At 42.6% G+C, this 23,155-nt stretch overlaps 2 protein-coding genes and 2 long non-coding RNA genes across 6 annotated transcripts; 3 read left to right on the forward strand and 1 right to left on the reverse strand.

The window, feature by feature from the left end:
* The first annotated feature begins 454 nt into the window (after positions 1-454).
* LOC136192257 (uncharacterized) lies at positions 455-2,290 on the forward strand. Its single transcript, XM_065980792.1, has 7 exons — positions 455-1,301; positions 1,351-1,467; positions 1,527-1,564; positions 1,625-1,753; positions 1,807-1,932; positions 1,991-2,116; positions 2,165-2,290. Exons 1-3 carry the CDS (start codon positions 455-457, stop codon positions 1,559-1,561), a joined length of 999 nt encoding a protein of 332 aa, XP_065836864.1. The 3' UTR covers positions 1,562-1,564; positions 1,625-1,753; positions 1,807-1,932; positions 1,991-2,116; positions 2,165-2,290.
* An 8,301-nt stretch (positions 2,291-10,591) lies between these two features.
* LOC136191943 (uncharacterized) lies at positions 10,592-11,407 on the reverse strand. Of its 2 annotated transcripts, XR_010671046.1 has the most exons (4): positions 11,159-11,407; positions 10,901-10,968; positions 10,723-10,845; positions 10,592-10,663 (listed from the first exon to the last, which is right to left on the reverse strand). It is a non-coding gene; the product is annotated as an uncharacterized lncRNA (long non-coding RNA). The 2 variants fall into 2 exon arrangements; XR_010671045.1 differs by having other exon boundaries at positions 10,592-10,845.
* Positions 11,408-11,456: 49 nt separating this feature from the next.
* Positions 11,457-14,817, forward strand: LOC136191850 (uncharacterized). Its single transcript, XM_065980258.1, has 13 exons — positions 11,457-12,024; positions 12,073-12,220; positions 12,268-12,450; positions 12,501-12,648; positions 12,699-12,891; positions 12,940-13,002; positions 13,082-13,144; positions 13,194-13,277; positions 13,332-13,394; positions 13,465-13,527; positions 13,622-13,684; positions 13,734-13,888; positions 13,934-14,817. Exons 2-13 carry the CDS (start codon positions 12,131-12,133, stop codon positions 14,758-14,760), a joined length of 1,995 nt encoding a protein of 664 aa, XP_065836330.1. The 5' UTR covers positions 11,457-12,024; positions 12,073-12,130; the 3' UTR covers positions 14,761-14,817.
* A 91-nt stretch (positions 14,818-14,908) lies between these two features.
* Positions 14,909-15,902, forward strand: LOC136191940 (uncharacterized). 2 transcript variants are annotated; one of them, XR_010671041.1, is made up of 4 exons: positions 14,909-14,994; positions 15,041-15,207; positions 15,272-15,348; positions 15,402-15,902. It is a non-coding gene; the product is annotated as an uncharacterized lncRNA (long non-coding RNA). The 2 variants fall into 2 exon arrangements; XR_010671040.1 differs by having other exon boundaries at positions 14,921-15,207.
* The last annotated feature ends 7,253 nt before the right edge of the window (positions 15,903-23,155 follow it).

Below are 23,155 nucleotides of genomic sequence, written 5' to 3' on the forward strand. Positions count from 1 at the left end.
GATTGCGAGGTCGGCTGATCTGAGTACTGAGCGTGACGTCAGCAGTTCCTCTGACGCTCTTCGTGTTTTCATTCGCTATATCAGTAATCGTCCTCGATCTTTGCTTCTCTTTGACAATGCTGACGATTTTGGCTTGGTGAGCGATGTCTTGCCTGGAACTCGGACTGCCTGTCACATCATCATTACGACGAGAATAACGCAAACGCACGACATCTCCTATCAGCGAAACGTCAACTCATTGCTCTTGAACGTCCTTGAAAAGAAAAAGGCTGTTGTTGCTCTTCTCTGTTGGGCAGGAAAATCGAAGGAGTCCTTGCAAACCCTCGATTACAACGAGAGGAAGTATTTAGAGAAGGTAGCGGCTGAGCCTTCCATCGACGGTTTACCACTGGCTTTATCACATGCTAGGACATTTATTGAGCAGCACAAGGTCACGTTTTCGAAGTACTGGAGGATGATAGAAGCTGAGGCTAAACGCTTGGAAGCGGCTGCATTGAATTTAGATAGCTTCTTGCGCTGCTTTCATCTTTCCCACCTTAAAGAAGATCTCAGGCGACGCAATGTTCATAACATCCGTCAGTTCATTCGTCTAGACGCTCGCAATGTCGTCAACTATTGCGATCAGATTTCTAGTTTGCGTGCTCAGACCGCTTACAAGGAGAGAGAGAAACATCGCGTATCTCTAACTTCGGAGTTGGATCTTGATGACGTGAGAGATGAGGAATCTCAAGAGGGTTTTCTCCTTTTCAAGTGCTGTGCTGTCATGTCGTCGCGTGATATTCCACCAGACGTCGTCGCCGATGCTGCGTTTCAGACGAATCCTCTCGATAAGGAGTTCAAAATCTCGAAAGCCATTAAGATTTTGAACGAACGCTCTCTTATCCAGCAGATCAGTAGTCCTGATAACGACATGGTTGTCACCTTCTCCATGCATCATTTGATTCAAGCAAGTATGCTGCAACGAATGGCCGGAAACGCGAAAGACTTTGTCAGCGTCCTCAAGTCTGTTGCAAAAGCCTTTTTCGAACGTCTTCCTCACTTCGACGACTTGAGCAATCTATTGATTAGTCCAGTTGTGCTCTCCCTTACTCCTCATATCTATTCTACTGCAGTTAAGATGCTTAGACTTGGGATACTCGACGAAGGAGTTTATCCAGGACTTGTTGACTGTGCCTGTCAATTAGCGCTAGAGTACAGGCACTACGAAGAGGCGACGCATTTGTGCTTTCTTCGCGTTAATGCTTTCGAAGCAAAATTGACACGATTTTGCGTGGAAGAAACCCGACGTCGAAGGCAAGACTGTAAGTAAGAATCATTGTGTAAACTTTCTTTTCTGACGTTCTGTGTTAGATTACTATGATATTGCGTTCAGTCGATATCTCTTGAATAATTTGAACGAGGTAGACGTGAACATTTGGCGATCTCTAAGCGGAACGCCTACAAATTCTGATAAATTTTCTCAAAAAGGTTGGTTGAAAAAAGTGGGATAATTAGCACCCTAGGTTTCACTGGGTCTTTATTCGTAGTATTGCTTAATATTTCTGATAAAAATTTACTCTGAAAGGTTTGTCATAAAAGTGGGATACTTAGCATCCTAGGTTTCACTGGGTCTCTTTATTCGTAGCAATGTTTTTGCTGGCGGACAGCCAACGGCTCCTGGGCTTGACGTCTGACGCCGAAAGAACTCTTCAAAATGTGCTCAGGGTTTCCGATTCTTTCCAAACTCCGGCAGTAGCCGAAATCTCTTTCAATGGTACAAAGAAGATCGATGGCTAAATCTCTTTACCAGCCCTCATTGGTTTTTAGTTTATCTACTACTTTCGCAGGTCTACGATAGATTAGAGCGTATTTATGATCAGCTCAGTGTCTTGCGAAAGTCTCTTTCCTTGGCAAAAAGTGGGCTCTTTGATCCTGGTATTTGTCTTGCTGCGTGTTAGTGAGCTTCGTTTGATGCTATAACAATTAAGTTTCGGTTTATGTTTATTTCCAGGTTACCAACGACTTGGTTCGTGTTTGAAAGTGCACGGTTTTCTAGACGAGGCTTTAGAAAATTTTCTTGAAGCTTTGAGAACTTACCAGGAAATGATTCCTGATTCTCACGAAGATCTTGGAATGTGTGAGTCCATTTCAATTATTATGTCTTTGTGCACGTTTCTTTCTGCAGTGCGTTTTCAGATAAGCTTGTGCCTGTTTGAGAAAGATCGTCTTTCCCAAGCGTACGACTTCTCACGTGCCGGTTTGTCAATCGTAAGGGCCGTTGGTCCGCCTGAGCATCCTTTTGTTGCACTAGGTAAGTAGACCGTAAACTACATTAATTAAAAACTTTGACTTTCTCTTTATCGCTCTTCTCTCACGGACGAATGCTTTACTTACTACAAAGATATAAAGAAGCTATTGAATTTCTGAAAGAGTGTTTGTCTTGTTGTGAAAAAGGGTCACAGAGAGTTGATAGCCTCACCACAAAAGCAGACTATTTCAGATCAGAAAGATTATACAGATCTTTCTACTTTTTTGTATTTAGGCCTCGCTGTTTTGGGAGATGCTTTGCGTGAAGGGGAGTCGATCGCGATCATCACTTGCTCAGAACAAAAAAACAAAAGAAATAATTCGTTGTTTGAAAGAGTCAATTTCGCTTTACACCCATCTTTATCCTGATGGAAAATATGCGGTATCAATACGTATGCTATTGTATCGTAATCTTTGGAGCGGCAAGCTATTTATCTTCTATATCTAAAGCTTGTACTACGCTCTGTAAAGTTTACTTACCATTGGAGAAATTCGACGACGCTTTGGAATTAGCTGAAATGGCTTGGGGCGCCGTTAGGAATCGTCCTGTTATGCGAATGAAAAGTGAGTTGCACATTCTTCCTAAGCCGGCTATAGAGTAGTCTTTTTTCTAAGTGCTTCCCCTGTACGTGAAGTGCCCGTGTGCGAAAAAACAGTTCAGTAAAAGCGAGGAATTGCTGAACAGTTTTAGGGAAGATACCAAGTATCTACCTCCGGAGCATGAACGTATGAAGCCATGTGAGTGTAAAATGCATCTCAATCATTATTATTTAATTATGGGACTTTTTCGATTGATTTATTAATTGTACTGTAGTGCGATTGGCTGAAGCTGTACAAAACGAATACAAGGTCATGTTCGGAAGGGCTTAATTCACGACTAAGACGTACGTATTGGGCTCCAGGAGCAGACGTCCGAACTTTGCTAGCCATTTATTTTCTACACATTATGTTCGACTCGTTTGTTTTTATTGTGTGCTATTTGTGAAGTTGCAGCTTCGGTTCATTTTGCATGTAACTAACGGCAGATAATTTGCGTCACGGAAGGACTAGAGTATTACAGTAAATAACGTACTGAATTGCATGCGAAGCTATGGTGTGATACTGTCACGGTACACTATCAGTTTCAGAATCTGATCCGCTTTTGACTTCGGACTCATCAATCCATTCCGAGTCTTCTGACTCTGGCTGCATGGCATGGCTCTCCGTGACTAAGCCTTTCTTCGAAACTCGCTGGATTCTTGTAGGTTCTCCTGTTGCGTTTATGCGCACGCTCAAGGATCTTTATCACGTGTGCTATCTGAATGTGGAGTTTAACCCTATTGGTTAAACGTATTTGATGACGCCGAAGGAGCGGAGCGCGCGCTAGGCACGCGTGAACATAAAGGCGGCGTAGAGAGCAGGACTAACTTTCACTGCGCATGTTTAACCACGTGATGAGCGGGACCCAATCGGAATTCGAAATGGGCTACAAATGTGTGGTAGTTGATAGAATTCGCTTCTGATAAGGAAGCGCCTGAACTGATAAGGACCCAACCCACGCTAAACGACGAACAAATGAATTATCTTTCAAACAAGAAGGGGGCTATTTTTATATAGGGGGTGCTATTTTCACAAATCGCGTAGAATCGCCGAGGAAAAATCGAAACTGACGCTGATCGCGACGGCTGCTGGGCAGCCGTCTTCGTCTCGACACAAAACGCATAAACATAGTAGCTGACGAGCTTTTCGCGGGAAGAAAGAGCCGCGAAAAGCAGTAGAAATTTGCGCGAAATAGTTCTACGCTCCTTGCTCCTCGACGAGGCGATTTTTCTCGATGTTTTCGCTGTCTCGCTGCCACTACGATCGCGGCGTCATGACACGACACCTTCTCGCCCAAAGCACGCCCTGTTTTGGAAGTATTCGGAGCTATTCTGGAAGGGAAGCACGCCAGCGGGGCTTCTCTACGCTAGTTTCTCTGTGCTTGCGCCACTCGGAAGCTAAAGCGGAAGAACAACGTCGCTGCGCTATGGCAATGGATCGCGAACGCTGCGCCGGTCGCCTTCGGCCGTGCCCTGAACGTCTCCTGCCCGTACTAGACGACTTGACGAATGCTGTTGTGGCCTACCTGTGCGCTAAGCACAACGACGAAGCGGATAGCAGAGCAGACGTCACGGAGCACCCTTCGTACGAATCGCCAGCGAAAAGAGTCGCTATCGTAGCGCCGTCGCAGTCGATCCCCGAAACTCGTAAGACGATTGCGTTGGGCGCTAAATCACTAAGATATCCTGCGTAGAATCGCTCGAACGAGCAGAACCAGCAGATCGGGACTCGCTGCGTGCTCTTCACGAAGCACGGACGAAAATCGGTCATCTCGAAGACGAAAATCGGCTATTGAGAACGGAAATTGAGCGTCTGAGAGCCGATCGAAGCGGTATTCTTCGATTCTATAGATATACCTCACGTGACTTTCAAAAATGTATATATAGAATCATTTCCTGAACTAGTGGGGCAATTTCAGCGTGCGCTCTATCAGCACAGCCTGCAAGAGAACTGCTCCAAGCTGTACGGAGCAGAGGAGATGAAGGAGTTCGCCGAGCGCAATGCCCCAGGTCTATTTGGGATGATCGAAAGAGCCCTGACGGGAGACTACCCAGAAGCAGAAAGAAGAAGCGCTTTGCGAAATCAAAGGGTCGTAGGAGAACTACATCGGTACGCCTATTTTTGCAATCAGGTAAGAATAATTTTTATTACATTACACTTTATATATCAATATCACACGGGTCTACTTACATATACTTATATATATATATATATACTTATATATATATATATATATATATATATATATACCTCTTTGCAATACCTGCAAACTTAGACACATTTCATCCCTGTAGAGAAACAATATGCTCGTGAACGATACTGGATTGCACCTGTCTTTGTCCGGATGCTCTGAAGCGGCATTGGACTGCGGTCGAGCCTTGGGCCTAGGCCCTCATCCCATGACCATACGACGATTCAGGAAGAAACTAAGTGACAACAATAAGGTCATAGCCGCTGATCTTATTGCGAAAGCTGAATCTGAAAAACACATGGTGCTTCTGATGATTGACGATTACCATACAATACATACCGTTCCGAGGCCAACTTCCGGAGACACTTCAACAGCCATTCACATGGCTACGTGTCTGGCAGATTTCCATCCGTCTGTTCCAAGCATTCCTCTGCCCTTGGAGCCCATACACTACCGTCCAAACAGTTCTTCTGCTAGAGGGTCAATAAATATTGGCAGAATTCTCGATCATTTTGAAACAAACCTGGAGTCATTTTTTACTCAAACGTGGATGGAGTGCCTTCCAGAAAATTTTCTTAGAATTGACATTTCCGACGTTGCCTCTTCATTAGAAAATTTGAGGTAACTGCTGACTAGAGCAAAAGCTTCTCGTTAGCTCATAAATATTTATTGAAGATGCTACACCAGCCCAGATCTGAGAGACCTGGATTCGATGAAGAGTGTATGCCTCCTGGAAGAAATAAATCATGAATTGCATTCGGCGAAGGATTACAAGGAAGTGCTTAGCATCGTCATTGCAAAGCACCCTGCGTTAGAAAAGTACCTGAAAGGCAACGTTATGCCATTACTCGGAGACTGGCCCACGTTTTATTCTATCAAAAAACTAATAGCAAAGGTATAACCCATTGAATGATTCTACTACCATTATTGATCATTTATAGAGCGGATCTGAGTCTTCATTTTATCATTCCATTGTTCCCGTCCTTGGGCCCTTTCATATCTACTTGAACGCTGCCGAAAATCTTCTTTCACTTTATCACCCTTTCTTTGAAAGTAATAATTAATCTCACTAACATGCAAATAATATTATTTTATCCTACAGAAATATACAAATACTTGTTTGGCGAAAAGAAGATCCTTCCCAAGAAGCCCAGTTTTCAAAGAACATTCACACTCATCTCTTCGACGCTGGGGGGCTGGCTTCTGGTTAGAAAAGGCGTGATGAAAACGTTCAAATTATGTAAAGATGCCGACTTTGCCTTGCTCAAGCATCTGCTCGACGACTTGCTGCCTCTGATTTTCTTTTTCTATTCGACGGTGATAAGAGGAGGCAACTACCACCTGTGGAAACATTCCATGATACGATTAGCGTTTATGTTTCTTACTCAGAAGCGGCATCATTACGACAAATCGACCATCTCGGTGATCAGCGATCTAATCCATTGTGAAACGGTGATTCCAGATTGGAAAGAGCAATTCAAGAGTCACCTAAACATTTTCACTGAAAAAAAAGTAGAAGTATTTCATTCTATGCTCAGAATGCACTGCTCGTCGTGGTCAACGGCTGACCAAATAGAAGAAACAGCAAAAGTTTTGAGTGCACGAAAATTTGACTCGGACTTTATGGAAAACTTTTTGAAGCCTTTTTTGAAGAAGCCCCACAGATTTAACATTTCTTACCTGTCTGGAAAGGCGGCAGAATTTCTCGTTGAGAAGATCATCAGGCAAATTTATTTGCACAGCGGCAAACCTTATACAAGAGAGAAACGTAGGAACAAAACAATAATCAGTGCACCTGTTTTCGGTCCAGTGTTTGACGAGCGTTCTTTTCCGATTGGCTTCTCTACTCAAACGCCACCGTTAGTTGAATTTATTTGCGACAAAACAAACTGCACAGTTGCCAGTCCTGCTGCAGAAGCCGCTGTATTGAGCTGCGGACATTCTTTTCACCTGGAATGCATTCGAGAAAGAAATTGCCTCTTCTGCGAGCCTTTTCTTCTTACGTCTGTAAAAAAGTTGGCGGAAAAATTCAATCAGAATTTGAGCAGTGAAGTTGGAGGTAGCGACGAAGCGCAGGAATCCCGTGGTGACGAAGGAGAAGGCAACGATGAAGAAGAAGATGGGAAACAAGACGAAGTAGAGTTCTACACATCCCACGAGCTGTTCAGCCAATTGTCAGCAAATCTTGCGACGTTCATTCCTGCAGGGGTAAAGCCAAAATACGTTAATCAAGCACAGAAGAGCAGATAAGACTGTACCTTGCAATATCTCATCAGTGACTGATAAGACTATACCTTGCCATATCTCATCAGTGACTGCTACTCGTATCATACGTATTTCATCGTTCGAAAGCTGCTTTATTAGTATGTTACCTCGCAAATTAATATAAATATTTGGTATCTTACACTCAACGCCATTGATAAGGATTATCAGAAAAACACGCCAGAAATGAGATAACTGAGTAAAGCCAAATGGTTGTGTATACCTAAAGCTACTGTAGAAACTTTGGCAGGTCTAACGGATCCCTCATCACTCCGCGAAGGGCAAGCGACAGACGATTCATTCGCAAAACATAATAAAAAGCGTTTGGTATGCGTCTTTCAGAATCGAACCTTAAAAACAAACCTTCCTAAAGCATTTCGAATGATCAGGAACAAAAAAGAACCAACGAACGAGCTATTCGTCAGACCGCGAAGTGCGTAGCAACGCGCACATGCGCAGTGAAAGTTAGTCCTGCTGGCGTAGAGTAGGCACGCGCTCATTCGCCTTCCCAGATGACGCGAGCTGCTTCCCTTCCCTCCCTCCCTTATTAACCGCTCGGACTCAGTCCAGCGGGAGCCGCCGGGGGGTTCGGATGGTATCCGCACCGGCCGGGTTGATCCTCCCCGGATTAGCGGTGCTCTGCCACCCGGCAGGGTGATAGAAGCCGAGGCTAAGCGCTTGGAAGCGACTGCATTGAATTTAGATAGCTTCTTGCGTTACTTTTATCTGTCCCACCTCAAAGAAGATAAGCGACGCAATGTTCATAACATCAGTCAGTTCATTCGTCTATCAATATTATCAACTATTGCGATCAGATTTTGCGTGCTCAGACCGCTTACAATGAGAGAGAAACATCGTGTATCTCTAACTTGGGAGTTGGATCTTGATGACGTGCGAGATGAGGAATCTCAAGAGGGTTATCTCCTTTTCAAGTGCTGTGCTGTCATGTCGTCGCGTGATATTCCCAAGACGTCGTCGCAGATGCTGCGTTTCCGACAAATCCTCTCGATAAGAAGTTCAAAATCTCGAAAGCTATTAGGATTTTGAACGAACGCTCCCTCGTCCAACAGATCAGTAGTCCTGCATGATAATAACATGATTGTCACCTTTTCTATGCATCATTTAATTCAAGCAAGCATGCTATAACGAATGGTCGAATGCACAGAAGATTTTGCCAGCGTTCTCAAATCCGTAGCAAAGGCGTTACTTGAACGTCTTCCTCGCTTCACCGACAATAAGAATCATTTAAATAGTCTGATTGTGCTCTCTCTCACTCCTCACATCTATTCTACTGTAGAAAAGATGCTTAGAATGGGGATACTCGACGAAGGAGTTTATCCAGGGCTCGTTGACTGCGGCTGTGGTTTAGCTGTTGGTTACGGGCACTACGAAGAGGCGGTCTATTTTAGTTCCCTTCGCGTTAATGCTTTTGAAGCAAACTCGACAGGATTTTGCGAGGAAGAAACCCGACGTCGAAGGCGAGAATGTAAGTAAGAATCGTTACGTAGATTTTATTTTTTATGAAGGTCTGCTTTAGATTACTATGGTTTGGCGTACAGTCAGTTTTGCTTGCGTAATTTCAAGGAGGTAGACGCGAACATTCGGCGATCAACTTCATAATCCCGCACAGGTCCTTATGTGTTTACCGGTATTACTGCAAAAGGTTGGTCGAATAAAGTGGAGTTATTAGCGCCTTAGGCTTTACTGGATCTTTAGTCGTAGAATTGGTTTTGCTGGCGCCAACTGCTCCATGGCTTTACGTCTGAGGCCGAAAATACTCTTCAACAATTGCTCAGTTGTTTGGAATCTCTTGAAGCTCCAGAAGCAACCGATATCTCCTTTAATAGTACGAAGAAGCTCGATGGCCGAATCTCCTTATCATCCTTAATTGGTTTTCTAGTTTACTTACGACTTGCACAAGTCTATAAGATATTAGAGCTTTTTGATGATGAGCTCAAAGTCTTGCAAAAGGCTTTTCCTTCGAAAAAAGTGGGCTCTTTGATCCTGATCTTTCTCTTGCTAATTGTTAGTGAGCTGCGTTTCTTGCTATGACGATACGTTTCGAATTATGTTTTCTTACCAGGTCACAAGAGTCTTGGTGTGAGTCTGAGAGCACACGATTTTCCAGAAAAGACTTTAGAACATTTGTTTGAAGCTTTGAGAATTTTTCAGGCAATAATTCCGGATTCTCACGTTGAAGTAGGAATGTGTGAGTCGAATATGATGACTTTGTCTGTGCACGTTTCTTTTTGCAGTGCGTTTTGAAATAAGCTTCAGCTTGTTGCAGGACGGTCTTTTTTCTCAGGCGTACGATTTCTCACCTGACGGTCTGTCAATCGTAAGGGCCGTTTGCACGCCTGAGGATCCCTGCGTTGCACTAGGTAAGAAGACGATCATTTATATTTTTGAAAGTTGACTTTACCTTTAGCACTCTACTATCACGGGCGAACGCTTTTTTCTTTTAAATAGATATAAAGAATCTATTGAATTTTTGGAAGAGAGTTTGTCTTGCTTTGAAAAAGGCCGCAGGCGCTTGATGCTCTCAGCGTGAAAGCACACTGTATTTCGTATCAGAAAGGTCATTTGGCTACTACTGTTTATATTCAGGCCTTGCTATTCTTGGAAATGCTTTGTGTGAAGGGGAGTCGATCATCACTTGCTCAGAACGTAAAAGAAAACAAGCAATTCGTTGTCTGAAAGCGTCAATTGCGCTTTACACTCACCCTCATCCTGGTGGAAAATTTGAAACAGTGATGCGTATGCCATTGTATCTTTAGCTTTGATGCAGCGAGTTATTCACCTTCTTTCTTTATCTAAAGCTTGTGAGAGACTCGGTATAGTTTATCTAGCAATGGGAAAATTTGACTACGCGTTGGAATTTGCGGAAATGGCTTGGAGCGCCGTTAGGAATCGCCCCACTGTGAGAATATTCCGTGAGCTGCGCAATCTTTCCAAGCCGGCTACAGTCATTTTTCTGATATTTTTTGTGAAGTGCTTCCCTTGTACGTGAACTGCTTGTGTGCGAAAAAACAGTTCGGCAAAAGCGAGGAATTGCTGATGAGATTTAGGGAAGATACCAAGTATCTGCCTCCGGAGCATCAAAGTATAAAGTCATGTGAGTGTAAATTATTTACTTGCCAGACTTTTTCAATTCACTGATTAATTGTACTGTAGTGCAATTGGCTGAAGCTGTTCACAACCAATTTAAGTTCGAATGGGCTTAATTAATTCACGACGCGAAGACGTGCATATTGAGCTCTATGAGCAGACGTCTGAAATTTGCTAGCCATTTATTTTCTACACAATATTTTCGACTCTTTATTTGTGTGCTATTTGTTACCCTTCCTAAAGATGTGATTCATGTGTAATTATAAATACGCCATGTGCCTTCGAAATACACATACTCGAACACTGGATATGGCTGATGCAGGATAAATGGCGACTACATTTGTTCAACGACTTGCTCTTATCTGGAACGACATTGTAGTTCTATAAGTGGGAGTACCTATCTGACGATTCGTGAATCACTGCACAGAGCAAGAAAATAAATTCCATCTTAGGCTTGGTAAGTCAAGGGCTAACCTAGATGAACTTTTGGAGCCATGACTGTTGATTTGTCGATTTTCGCACGCTGAAAGGTTTCAGTCCACCTAAACATCACGAAATGTAGCTACACAGACTACCAAAACGTACTGCCAATAGAATATCTCTTGATTAAATTATTTACATAGCTCAAAACGAATTTATATCAGCGTATCGCTTAATTAGTAACGTTCACAAACCGAAAGAGAGGGAAAGGGGCCCCTTAATTAATTCGTCTTTCTCTGTCTACTCTCTCACACTTCAGATTCTTGCGTTCGTCGCACGCCACCATTCCTAATTTGTCCAATTGATCTTTAGCGGTCTATTTGGCGAGGCCGGATCAAAGATTTCGCTGCACAAATCCGCTCTTCTGCGAAGAAACGTGAATTGCTTCACCGAGAAGACACGTCGACGGCCGTGACGATAAGGGCCGTATATTCAACGAGGAACCAAAAGGCTTAATTAATGCAGAAGTTTACGTGAAACAGCCAAAGCACGTACGCCAAAGAAAAGATTACTGCGCGTGCGCACTGGTTGTTAGAAACAAGAACGTCAGAGAAATGGCGTGGCTTCGTCAATTACTTCGCACGAACGACTCCCCTGACGAAGACTCTCAAGCTATCTCACCCGAGAAACGGTTTTTGCATGAATGCGCGTTGATCGACGATCATCTTCATCTCTTCGGTGGCTACGATGGATCAAAATGCTTTCCCCGCAATGAAATCTTTGGGATAAATGTTCGAAGAGAGGAAAAGAAGTGGATCCGTCGATTCACCCGAGGTCGAACGATTCCTCCGCCTTGTTTTGGAGCACGATGTGTTGTCATGGACAAGCTGATCTACTCATACGGGGGATGTTCAGACAAGGCTCGCTACCTGGGTATCGTATATCGTCTCGATCCGAAGAAAATGGAATGGATCGAAGTAGCAACGCCTATCGGAGGAAAGAAACCCCACGAACGCTCACACTGCTGTTTGTGTTCGATTGGATCAAGAATGGTCATGTTTGGGGACAGAGCGAAAAGATCATTCCTCGTGAACAACTCCAGTCTGGGGCTGCTCAGGAAAGATGCCACTGGAGTAATGATATTTATGAATTTCGACTTGAAGAGGGAAATGAAAAAGGTATGTAGATTTGATATCAATTTGACAATAATTTGAAATATAAACTAGGAATGTGGTTGGATTTGGAATTAAGTGGAGCACGACCAAAACCACTTTTGGTGCTGCCATGGCAACCATTGACGAGCATCGAGCATTACTTCATGGAAGGGACGCGGAGAAAGAAAATCACTCTATTTTAATAAATTTAAATCGAAAAGTAGACCTGCGTAGGTAAATTTAAATACTGTTTAACAATGTTTTTAGTCGTGGACGATCGTTGATTTCAATGTGAAACCGTCACCTAGACGAGACCATACAATTTCTCAATTAGTTGCACAAGGATTGGAAGACGAATCAATTTGTCTTCTCGTTGGTGGTGAAATGCTTGACGAAACAAATTCAGACTACGTTTACGTTCTGGATTGTGACAATTTCATTGCGTATCAGGTTGCTATAATTTTATTTTCATTGAATATTTATTGATTATTAGTTTATAGATGGACGTTGATCCACCACAATTAGGAAAAGTTGCGCGTCACACATGTCATTGTGTGCAGAACAAAGACAGAACTACAGACGTCTTTGTCAGTGGAGGACTCGATTGGGATTGGTCACCTAGGCCAATTTTGAGCGGGTTTCGTTTTGGTAAATAAATTCTAACATCTTTAGTGACGTTCCATGAATCGTGTTTTCAGACTGGAAGAACGACCCGTACATGAAAATTAAACAAGAAAGTCTCTCATCGAGACGGGCGTCAGTTCGTGCATCAAGTTCATCTCCGCCTCTTTCACTTCCAAGAGGGAGAGGAGATAGTAAAATGATGCAACGCGAACTGGAACATTTGCGAAGAAGGTGCTCTGAATTGACCGAAGAAAAAACGCGTATCAGGTTAATTATTATGTTGTATAAGATTGTAATAGATATCGTGTATTTCAGAAATGAACTGGCATCTGCCCAGCGTCTTCTGCACGGTAAAGACAAAGAAATCACTCAAATAAGGTTAATTAATATTGCAGATGTTGTTGACATAGATTTTGAGTATAAATATGTGAAATAACGTTATTTTTGGGAATTTCAGAGAACAACTGACCTCGTCTCATCGTCTTGTTGAGCGTAAAGACGGAGAAATGGATCAGATCAAGTCATTTATTGATAGTAGTGAATGATGTGTTGTCAGCTTTTAATTATAGGCAAGAATTGGTTTCTTTCCAGAGAGAAGCATCTTTAGCCCAACGTCTTGGAAGACAAAAAGATGAACATATTGCTTCTATTGGGTAGCAACGAAATAAGTCGATTTAGTCGATAATTGTGTATTGGGGAATTTCTAGACGACAACTGGCCACTTGTCAACGTCTTGCACAAGACAAAGACGGAACAATCGCTCATATCAGGTCATTGAAAATAATTCCTAATAAATAAAGAATGAAAGAAATAATTGCTGCTTAATTTCCTATTTTTTAGAGAGGAACTCGCGTCGTGTCAACGTCTTTTAGAGAAAAGAGATGAAGACATTTTTCTTATCAGGTATACGAAACAAATTTCTAATGTATAAAGGAAAAAATTATTTTCTAGCTTGCCTAAAATTAGCATTTTGAATAAGCAACTTTTGTATTTTTAGAAGGGAACTTGAAGCAGCTGACAATCGTGTAGATTGTCAAAACGAACAGATTGTGTCAATCAGGTTTTTTACGAAGCCTAATAATGATATGTCTAATCTTTTTCGATTGTAGAAGAGAATTGGCCGTTTCATTGACACGCTGCCGAACACTGGAGGCATCTCGCGACGAAATGAAGCGACGCCTTGACGAATTCACCGACGTATTGAACATTAATCAAGTTGAAATTCAAGTCACTGATCAAGAACTAGGTTCAGGAGCATTTGCAAGTAGGGAGAGATAGATATATGAAAATATATTACGATATTTTGCAGGTGTTTCTATTGGCCGATGGCGCGGAGTGACCGTTGCTGTCAAAAAAATTCACAACCTCATTGCCGATCAACGGAACATGGCAATGTTCGAACAGGAAGTTCTCGTTTGCACTCGACTTCGTCATCCTAATATCATGACCGTTTGCGGCGCGGTGATGGCCGAAGGAGTTCCTCTTCAAATGGTCATGGAATTACTCGAGGGATCGGTCGGTGAAGTCATCACAGCCGCTCACGCTTCCGGGCCTTATTTGACCATTTACGAGCAGCTGTCTATTGCCTTGGACATGACGTCAGGAATCGGGTATCTTCATCAGATTCGTCCTCGTCCTTATGTCCATGGAGACATTCGCCCGTCTAATTGTCTCGTCACAAGAGATATGAAAGTGAAAGTAGGTGACTTGGGGGCAGCTCATCTCATAGAGAGTTCTCTCTCCGCTGGCCCACTCAGTCCTCCTTATCTCGCTCCAGAAAGAGCGCCGCGTACTGACGGCACTGCCGCTTCGAGCACGTTGAGCAGTGACGTGTATAGCGTGGGCGTGTCGCTTATTGAAATTTTCACGGGTGCAGGTCCTATTCCCGAAGTAAGACAGACTCAATTGGACGTTCTTAATAATCGTCCCAATTTATTCATGCTCTGCTCTCGTTTGATTGATTGTGACCCGGCCAATAGACCCTTTGCACAATCATGCTTCGAAACGCTGTCAACTGAATTTAATGAGATTAAAAGTCGCATGGCAGCGCTAGACATAATCGCTTCAAGCCGAATGGTAAAGGGCGTGTTTGAGAGGGACAATCACAAAATCGTATTTCCGTATGCTTTGTATTAGCAAAACAGTTTTTGGTATGTTTTGCGTATTGATGTATGAGTGAGACAATTTTTTACATACTGTGCCTTTACACACAAGTAAACCGGGAACTTCCGATCACGTGCGCAGCATTTTCTCCCATATTTCTGCTCCGGGAAGTCGATCAGGAGAACATGCATCGCTGCGACGTATTCGAATGCGTATTTCGGAGCTTTTTGTACCTAGAGGGAGCCATATATTTCGCCCAGCAAGCGCGTGAGACGTCGGGAAGTGTTACGAGTTCCGGCGAATCGCTTTTTAGATTTGTCGTGGAAATATGCTAAGCATTTTTTACACAGTGCAGTGTGTTCTTTCTTTTAAGTACTGAAGACGGTCGAATTTTGAAGCTTGAGCCATCGATTGAATGTTCTCTCAATGGGCTTTTGAAGCGGACGGTCTTCGACAGGAAACGTATGGACGACTCAGATGGTATAAATAATTGAGTTTGGTTGCGGAGGCTCGTAAAAGTGTTCCTTTTTTCCTTCTCTTGCAGATTCATGGCATCACGCTCGTTCAGTTTCTATGCTGAAGATCTGCTGGACGTATCTCGTGTCGTTTCATTCTCTAAAAGTAAGCAGACTAGCCACTTTTTAATTCTTCGGCAAATCCAGTCTTTTTTGTAGTTCTGGAGCTCGTGACTGAGAGGAGAAAACAACAGGAACGTGATGGAGAACAAAAAAAGACATTTTTAACCGCTTAAGGGTCCTCTCGTAACTTCTCATTTTCAATTTCTACTTCTTTTTTTCACAACCAGGATATGGCACACTTCAAGCTGTTCTCGATGCTGTGAACCAATCTCTTGGAATTTTAGGGATGCTCTTTTTCTGGACTGTCATCTGCTCCCAAGACCCTCCGAGGCCAACGAGGTGAAAGAGGCCTTACCTCTACAGCAGGGGCCGAAAGAGTTGGCTTCCCCACTATGGTGAGACGCGGTGGGTCACAATAGCGGTCCCCTTGGATAACACGGGTGGCGGACTCACATCCGAGGACGCTTCACTCCCAAGGCTATCTCCGAGGCCACTTGAGGATAAAGAGGCCGCACCCCGTGCTTCGTGGGTCAACCGAGGCTCCGGACTCCGCTCATACAGGGGGCGTGGGTGAATCGCCCCCTAGACCAAAGACGCCGGGAGGACGTTATTTTTCATTCTTGCATGACTTCCGGATTTTTTCCGGGTTTATTTTTAAAAAAAAATTGAAGCAATGTTTGACATTTTGTTTCGTCGCGGCCTAGCTAGACTCGACGCGCGTGCATACCCCTTCCGTCCCCCTCCAACTACATTCATGCACTAAAAATATAAAAAATTAAAATTCGTTTGAGAAATAGCAGTCAATGCTTCTAGCGAATTCGCTGCCTTCGATAATCTTCCTAAGATTGACACCGTCCGACCTCTATAACAAACTGCAAGGGAACAACGTAAACTTCACCAAAAAAATTGAATGAATTTTTCTCCTTTCAACTGCTCCAATACTCTTTTGCAGAGTCTCGCCTCAGCAATCGACCTAGAATATTGTTACATTTAAATCACCTAAAAAACTACATTTTGTGTAGAATGTATAACAGTTCAATCTACAAAAGGTAAAACCAATTTTAAGTTAATCAGTATGAATAATTATACTGAATGTATATCTGTATATTCTGTTGCTAGTCAGCATACATATGCAGATATCCTAGCCAAACAGCAAGCAACATAAGAACGAGCAGCTGCTCAGAACATAAGGGAGCCCTCTAGCTGCACACTTTTAGGAGCCCCCAAATGGTTTTCCCTTTGGGCGTTGCAAAAACTTCTATCGTTACAGCTTACTTATCATATTTGTAGATGCATCAAGGACAATAGTAGCTCTAAAGAAACGCTTGTTTGGAGACGATCGTTCTAGAAAGGATCTCCCGCTCATTAGCAGCTCATTAACCACTAAACGAGACGAAGCGTACCTATTTCGCTGCAGAAACTCCTCGTTGGTGATCCCGGCGAGACAGCTTTGCCAAAAACCGCTCAATAGATGCTTCGATGTGAGGGGTGTCCCGCAGGGTTCCAAACTTGGACCCCTGTTATTTAATTTCTACACTGCTGATCTTCCTGATGTTGTTCCCTCTGATTGCTCTATCATTCTATATGCTGACGACGCTTGTCTCTACACGTCTAACAACTCTCTTGCTGGTGTTGTTGAAAGTCTGCAAGCTGGTGTTAACAGCATTTCCAACTGGTATCGGGAAAATCTGATGTCTCTAAATGGAAAAAAATCGAATCTCGTTCTCTTTCCGAAATTCCGAAATAAGCTTTGCCTTTCCAACTACAAGCTCAAAGTTAATAGTGCTCAGCTATTGCCTTCGCCGTCCGCAAAATATCTAGGCATCTTTTTCGATTCACAGTTAAACTGGAAAGTGCATGTTGATTCGGTTATTCGGAAAGTTAGTCGGAAAATTGGTGTACTTTATCGTTGCTATCGTTTTTTAAACACTGCCGCCAGACAAGCTCTGGTAAAGTCGGTCATTCAACCTGATATGGATTATAGAGCAGTGATTTGGAACAACGACTCAGCTCAAGTTACAAATCGCTTAAATCGGATTGAGAAGAGATATTTCCGCGTTTTGGAAGGTTTATCGTATCGAGATCGTACAAGCATGGTCGGTGGAGTTTCTTCCCTGCTGAGCAAGTTGGAACTTCGCTCAGTGCAATATAGGCATCTACTTCATCTAGGTCGATTTTTTCATCGAAGTATCCATTCTAGGGCTCCTAAACCCATTTCAGACATCTTTGTTAGCAAGAATAAGATACCTATCACACTCGTCTTGGAGACACTGATTTATTCCTTGCCCGTCCTAATACAGAAGCTTTGCGTCAATCTTCAATATTCGTGGTAGAAAGATGTGGAATTCCCTACCGTCCAGCATTTGATCGGTTGTTGATCTTGTCATCTTTAGCTTTCTGTTAAAGACGAATCTCTCAAATTAGAAGTTCAACAGTTTATTTTAAGATAGTAATATAATTTATGCTAATTCAGAGTTAGATAGATAGATCAGAACTGTGGCTTGTGGCTTATTATAGATAGATAATTCATGTACGGTGCCAGGAAGACCAACCATTGTGTTGATGGCTCTTCCGTACTAAAATAAAGCATCATCATTATCATCATCATCATCAGGAAGAACGTTATCCGGGTCTTCTCTTGTAAAGCTAACCCATAGATGGCTAACCAGCAGCTCCAGCAGCACCAGGGATGTCATAAGCCGATAGATATAAAAAATTTACCTTGTTTTCATGATTTTCTTTCGTTTTCATTAAAAGTAGGGCTAGTCTCCTGTTGTGTTCCTCACTCCAAGAGGGAAATTGCATGGTTTGCATATAGTTAATTAACGGGTTTTTCTGTTTCCCGGTATCTTATTTATAAAATAAAATCACTGGAGTCTTATGACACAATCTGGTGACGCTGGTCATAGTGAACCATCTCATTCTGATTTCGTCTTTCTTGTTTGGAGAGGATTCCTTAACGTAATAACACGGGATATCGGCCAGCGATCATTTCTTGGCTCCAATTGCATTTTCCAAAAAATCAGAGAAATTCTGCCAGATTTTTTATTCATTCTTGGCAGCCGCAGTCGCTAGTTTTGCAAAATGTGCGTTTGCAGCTTTGGCCTGAGGTGATCGACAAAAAAAACTAATTTATTCTTAATTAATTAATTAACTAATCTGGTTACCTCCAAGTTTATGTAAAGTTGCAAATCACCAGCATGTGACATTATGTGTAATCTAAATTTTATTCAGAGTCGTTGATTAAAAAGTGCTAGTGATTGATGCATCCCGGATTAAACCAGAACATCGTACACAATACGCCTAACAAAAACCCGCAAGGTCCTACCTTCTCTTTGCTTAAGTTTTCTCTGCAACGGTCATGACGACCTTTAGGATATACTAGCTGTTGTACTCTCCTTTGCAGAAGTCGAGTCAAAAGGTTTTGAGTCCGTTCTCCAAAGCAAACCAGTGGCGTAACCAGAAAATTATTTTAGGGTGGGCACACGGGGGTCTGGGGGCGAAGCCTGCAGCCGCTTTAGGCATGAGGGCGTGGTTAATAAAATGTACATTGCTCAAATGTATCACTACAAAGAAGAATTTGCATACTGGTTATGCTTGTTAGAGCTACAACGTTACCTTAGACGATATAATAGCAGAATTTTCCTTTCAGATTATAACAGGTGAATAACTTTATTTTCCATTTATACTTTGAAAAATTTTCGGGTGGGCCTAGCCCACCCGGGCCTACCCACTGGTTACCCAACTGAAGCAAACGGCTGCGCCTATTCCGGTGATCTTCTCAAGCCCGGTAGTACTGACAGAGTCATGAAAGACGTCTACATTGTCGTGCTAGAGAAATGCACTACCACGGAGCAAAATAAGCCAAACGGGTCGATCAGGTGGGAGCGATATCTGGAGCATTCGTTTGGGCGCGGCTACCTTGCGATTCTGAGCTGCAACTCGCTCTATAGAAGTCCAGTACGGTGTACTACTTACAAATTGTACAGCGTGCTTTCGCCTATATGTTTACGCTGGCCTTTCTTCGCCAAAAACAGAAGTGTCTGACGAGTGATAAACGAGTAACTAATTTGGCGGTACTAATGTCTAGTTCCGTGATGGGAACTTACTTAGGTGTAAATGACCCCAAAATGTACTCCATTAGAACAAAAGGGAAGGCATCCGTTAATACTAAAGCTATACATGCAGCCAATGAAATGACTAATTCTAGAGACTGGCATACCCATACAACAAATAATATAAAGTTGCCGCAGATGCAGTAAAAACCCTACGAAAAATTTTGTCTTACTAAGGGGCTGCCGTGTTTCAAACTGCGCGTATTCATTTTGCTCTACCGTTTAACATGCGTGCACGCCTTTGAGAGCAGGCAATGCAATCGTCATTTGTCTGCTCTTATATCTAAAGTCGTCGCCCAAGGGTATTATGCATTACACCAAATTATACGCTGCTTATATGTCTGCTAGCTCTTGCGCTTAACAAGGCTATGCTACCAATATTTTACTCAGGCGGACATCAGTAAATAAATAATTACTAACATTTTTGATCTAGGAAAGAACCATGTGTCAATGGTCCTTCAAGAAGTGGCAAAAAATCGCGATGAAACGTTTGAACTGAGAAACGAGTTTACCGTTGGAAACGATTTCAAGGCTTATTCCGCTAAAATGAGTCTTGGGTAAAAGACTGACTTACATATGTTTAAGATATTCATACTGTTCATATCCTCTTATACCGTGCTAAAGTTCGCACTGAAGCAGCCGCACGTTCTTTACGTCGAACCTAACTGAATCATTCGTCTCGACGACAGCGTCGATAGAAGGTAAAATCATTCTGAAAAAATCAGCAACGGTGAAAAAACTAGTCCTCTTCAATGCCTTCAAAAACTCAATGCTGATTGGGTCAGTCATTTAATAGAGTGGTTATTAAAACTAAATAAATAAATGAAAAGGGATTTGCAAGGACATCGCAACGCAACTTTGAAACATAACTCTTTACTCGCATCCAAGTACCGATAAATAGATCCCTATTTTATCTTAAATTTTGGTAACTTGTCCCTAAGGTCAGTATCGGGGAAAAGGAGCTACAGCTTACGTCCTCGACTCGTCAGAAGAGCCATTTTTATACAGAAAAATTCTTACTTTTTCTTTCAGTGAAATTTACGCCGCTAACGAAGATTTTGAAAACAGAACAACTTTTGTAAAAAAAGGTCATACCTAGTGTAGCTAAGGTGGTTGCTGTCAGCGTCGGTCTTATACCACATAAAACACTGCGTGGCACTCGCCTTTTAGGCTACTTATGAAAGGGATAGAATTGGTTATTTCCAAAGTGCGAAAAAGAAAACAAACTGCCATTATGAAGTAAGGATCAATGCCGAATTTCCAAATTAATCAGATCCCGGCACCGGCAGTATGTCAATTGGATTTTTCAAAAACACAACCCTGAAGACATTACATGAACAAGCTTTCAAAAGTGTCAGTTAAAGCTAACAGAAAAGGGACAAGGTTAGGGTTAGGCCTAGTTTACAAAAGACATGGCACTACTCTCTGATTAATTAACTTAATTCGCTAGGGTCTCGCCGCCGTCTCATCGGCTGGCAATGACGGTGTAGATGCGTGCGGCCGCTCTCCTGCATCAACCGTTGACGCGTAAAAAACTCGTCTACTATGAAGTACGCACCTAATTATCTGGCTTAGTATTACTGTTGGGGCTTCAACAGAGGAAGACAAAATGTAGAATCGCTCGAATCATGGTCCATGAGTAAACGTCTTCGCTCCCGTAATAAGAATTTATGGTCAAATTTTGAAAAGTAATCGTTTTACTTTACGAAGGGAAAATCTATCCTCAGTGCATGTATAACCGGCCCCACTTCTTCGATCAAAATGACAGGTATAATTGAAAATATCTCACGTGTTGCACTTTGATGAAAGACATTTTGCAGGCACTTCAATGGCTGCCGCTTTTGTTAACAGTATACCGTTCTACTACTGTAGTTTGCTTTAGGAATGAACAACGTAGTAAATCTTGTTTTATAATTCTGGCAAACTTGCAAAAATTCGGAGTGTGATCTGAACCAAACTCCGGCGCAGTTCAGAGCCAATCTCTACAATAAGTAAGTAAAAGTAAACAAATAGCAGACCTATGACGAAATTGCTCCTCTGTAAGAAAGAAATTGACTATTCTGAGACTCTCCTCAAAAACTAAAAAACCTGCCGCTTAACACAAGGAACGAGCTTGTTTACTATGGCTGTTGAAGGCACCGTCTCAAAGAAGAACTTAACACATTCTCGTCATGAAATTCGGTTCTGTTTGTGCTTTATATGTTGCGTGTTTGCTCTCGTGTCATTTCGCTTTCTTCGAAGTGGTCTCTCTCTTAGTCTCTCGTAGGCACCCTAGTGATACTCAAGGTAGGAAAGGTGGAACTCTTAAATATTCAGCGTTACATAGCTATGATATACAATTTCGAGTTTGACCACACAATTTTTATCAGCGGGCCATAAGGCAGATATTAATTTAGAGATGGCTACTGCCGCCCGTCCGGCGTGAGCCAAAAAATAAATTCATTGAATTAAACCCCAGACTATCTCAAGTACGTGCTTCTAGAGTTTGGTCATGGGCACGTGCACGTCGATCGTACATAGCATGCAGCGGGTTTTGGGTCATCCTGCTTTTGAAACCGCTAGCTCTTAAAATAATAAAAAACAATAGTTGAGCCTTTGCGAGTGCCGCTTTTCAAAAGACCAGAGCCTCTCGGTGTAGGAAATTGCGAAGTTGACTTTAGTGAACTACGAGCAATTTTCAAAGGCATTTATTCCCATCAACGCTATTACTCAGAATTTAGCGTCTTTAATCAAAGTCTTCAGTGAGAGAAACCAATTAAATTCGTCGCTACTCTCAAGGCTAAGAGCGTAACAGAATATTTAGGAGAGATAATGACAAAACGTGTCCTTATCTACATGCAACCTGAGCTCTTCTACCAAAAAGAAAGCCTGAGTCCCATGAAAAGCCTTGGCTCACCAACTGCGAGTGACTCATTGGGCCAGAAAAGAAGCTAAACAAGGTAGCTAACTATTTCTCTGATGATTGAAAGGACATGGCTCGAAGGTGAATGTGAAAATAGTAGAAGCGGCTCATAAGCACGAACCTCCAAGAACATTTCCCACAACATGTTCAAACTTTGGATACGTCACAACAGAACCGCTGCGACGGTGATACTCTTATGCAGAGCTCTCTTGGACGTCAAGCATCGGTTAGCTGCAGAAATTTTTTTCCCGGACGCCTCCAAACAACTCCTGCGTAAAAGGACTACCTCTCTGCCCTTCTAGAAGCACATTCAAATCAAGAACACCTTTCGATATTCAAGAACTACAATCCGTTGACTCCGTATAACAACAATACATGTGTACGAAACACACAATTAAGCCCGTTGTTTGGAACACGTTCTACTGTATAATGAACCTAACTTACCTGAAAATCCATTGCATATAATCTATTGCGTAATGTTCTAAAGCACGTGGCGGCTGCTAGCTAACGTCCGAGGGAAAGGAGCTACAACGTACTAATCTCTGTACCGCCCTACCTACCTACTAGCAGCCGCCGACTAAACCCTAATGCAAGTGAAGCACCAGTGCATACTATCGTACGAGTGCCAACACGTTTATCTGCTCTGAAACCAGATGCTGTTCCTTCACACTCTCTGCGTCGTACACATAACATGGGAGTTTTGATCATGCATGCTGTTCCACTAAGCCTTCGCATGAGCCCCAACCAGCCCTCGATTAGTCTGTCAGAAATCGAGTCCCTGTCTTTAGATTTGATTTGAAATCACTCTATTCCCAAAACGTGGCCAGTGGCAC

The sequence above is a fragment of the Oscarella lobularis genome, chromosome 10, assembly GCF_947507565.1.
Source record: "Oscarella lobularis chromosome 10, ooOscLobu1.1, whole genome shotgun sequence".
NCBI classification, from domain to species: domain Eukaryota; kingdom Metazoa; phylum Porifera; class Homoscleromorpha; order Homosclerophorida; family Oscarellidae; genus Oscarella; species Oscarella lobularis.

Excerpts from the sequence above, each read along its gene's own strand:
- LOC136192257 (XM_065980792.1), top strand. The coding sequence starts at position 455 with ATGATAGAAGCTGAGGCTAAACGCTTGGAAGCGGCTGCATTGAATTTA. Across the intron at positions 1,302-1,350 it reads CCGACGTCGAAGGCAAGACT|ATTACTATGATATTGCGTTC; the intron begins GTAAGTAAGAAT and ends GTTCTGTGTTAG. Across the intron at positions 1,468-1,526 it reads TGATAAATTTTCTCAAAAAG|TATTGCTTAATATTTCTGAT; the intron begins GTTGGTTGAAAA and ends CTTTATTCGTAG.
- LOC136191850 (XM_065980258.1), top strand. The coding sequence starts at position 12,131 with ATGGCAACCATTGACGAGCATCGAGCATTACTTCATGGAAGGGACGCG. Across the intron at positions 12,649-12,698 it reads TTTGAGCGGGTTTCGTTTTG|ACTGGAAGAACGACCCGTAC; the intron begins GTAAATAAATTC and ends TCGTGTTTTCAG. Across the intron at positions 13,685-13,733 it reads GAACAGATTGTGTCAATCAG|AAGAGAATTGGCCGTTTCAT; the intron begins GTTTTTTACGAA and ends TTTCGATTGTAG.